Source organism: Cetorhinus maximus, unplaced genomic scaffold, assembly GCF_964194155.1.
Source record: "Cetorhinus maximus unplaced genomic scaffold, sCetMax3.hap1.1 HAP1_SCAFFOLD_2024, whole genome shotgun sequence".
NCBI classification, from domain to species: Eukaryota; Metazoa; Chordata; class Chondrichthyes; order Lamniformes; family Cetorhinidae; genus Cetorhinus; species Cetorhinus maximus.
In genome coordinates, this window is record NW_027597964.1 from 16,678 (window position 1) to 17,500 (window position 823).

The window sequence follows — 823 nt, forward strand, 5'->3', positions numbered from 1 at the left end:
GAGGTCGGGGGCCTGAGCTCTGGAATTCCCCCCCTAAACCCCTCCGCCTCCCTCCTTCCTTTCAGACGCTACTTAAAACCTCCCTCTCTGCACGAGCTTTTGGCCCCTGATATCTGCTCACGGAGTTCGGGGGGGGTCCGGCTGTGTTGGACAATCGCTCCTGTGAAGGGTCTCGGGGATGTTTTACTGGGCTGAAGGTGATGTAGCGATGCAAAGGCGTAGGCCAAGCATGTTTGTGTCATGGTCGAGGTATTGTCGGGAAGTCGCTGGGGGTCCCGTGGGGGGTCCCCCCCTCCCGCTGGTGACGGAACCAGATCCCTCTAGACCGCCTGGACGGGTTCGGCTGCCCCGCTCCATCCAGGAGCAATGCCAGTGGAGGTCAAAAGTGGGTGAAAAAAAAACACGACGCACACCGATTTCTTCCCCGAGGGTAATTTTATTGCGGAAGGTTCCAGATCTTGTCCAATCTTCAGCGGGTTGTCGGCTGTCGGTCCTAGAATGTCGAAATCCACGCGGATGGTGCCGCAGCGTCGAAAGGGCTGCAGCCGATTCCGGCCAAGGCGATCGTCGCTCGAGGTCTGAAGGCGGGGCGGGGCTGGGCGGGGAGCGGGGGGGCATCAGGTGCCCGTTGTGCCAGGGTTGAGCCTGGGGACTCGCAGGAAGGGTTCGTGGAAGACATCGAAAAGCCTCCGGGCCTGTGTGAGGCAAAGACACCAGAGGCGGGCGTCAAATCTGGGACGTGAAGGTGTGTTCCCCGGACCCTCTTCCTGACCCGGGAGCCGGACCTCGCGTTCCCACCTTCCCTTCCCTCCACTCCCTCTCC

At 61.4% G+C, this 823-nt stretch overlaps 1 protein-coding gene across 1 annotated transcript in view; it reads right to left on the minus strand.

Moving 5' to 3' along the window:
* Window positions 1-422: 422 nt before the first annotated feature.
* Window positions 423-823, minus strand: part of ercc1 (excision repair cross-complementation group 1) — a 37,436-nt gene continuing 37,035 nt past the window's right edge. The window contains exon 6 of the mRNA XM_078537178.1: window positions 423-695. Coding sequence (XP_078393304.1) covers window positions 618-695 — 78 coding nt within the window. The 3' untranslated portion in view covers window positions 423-617. The remainder of the gene's footprint in view (window positions 696-823) is intronic.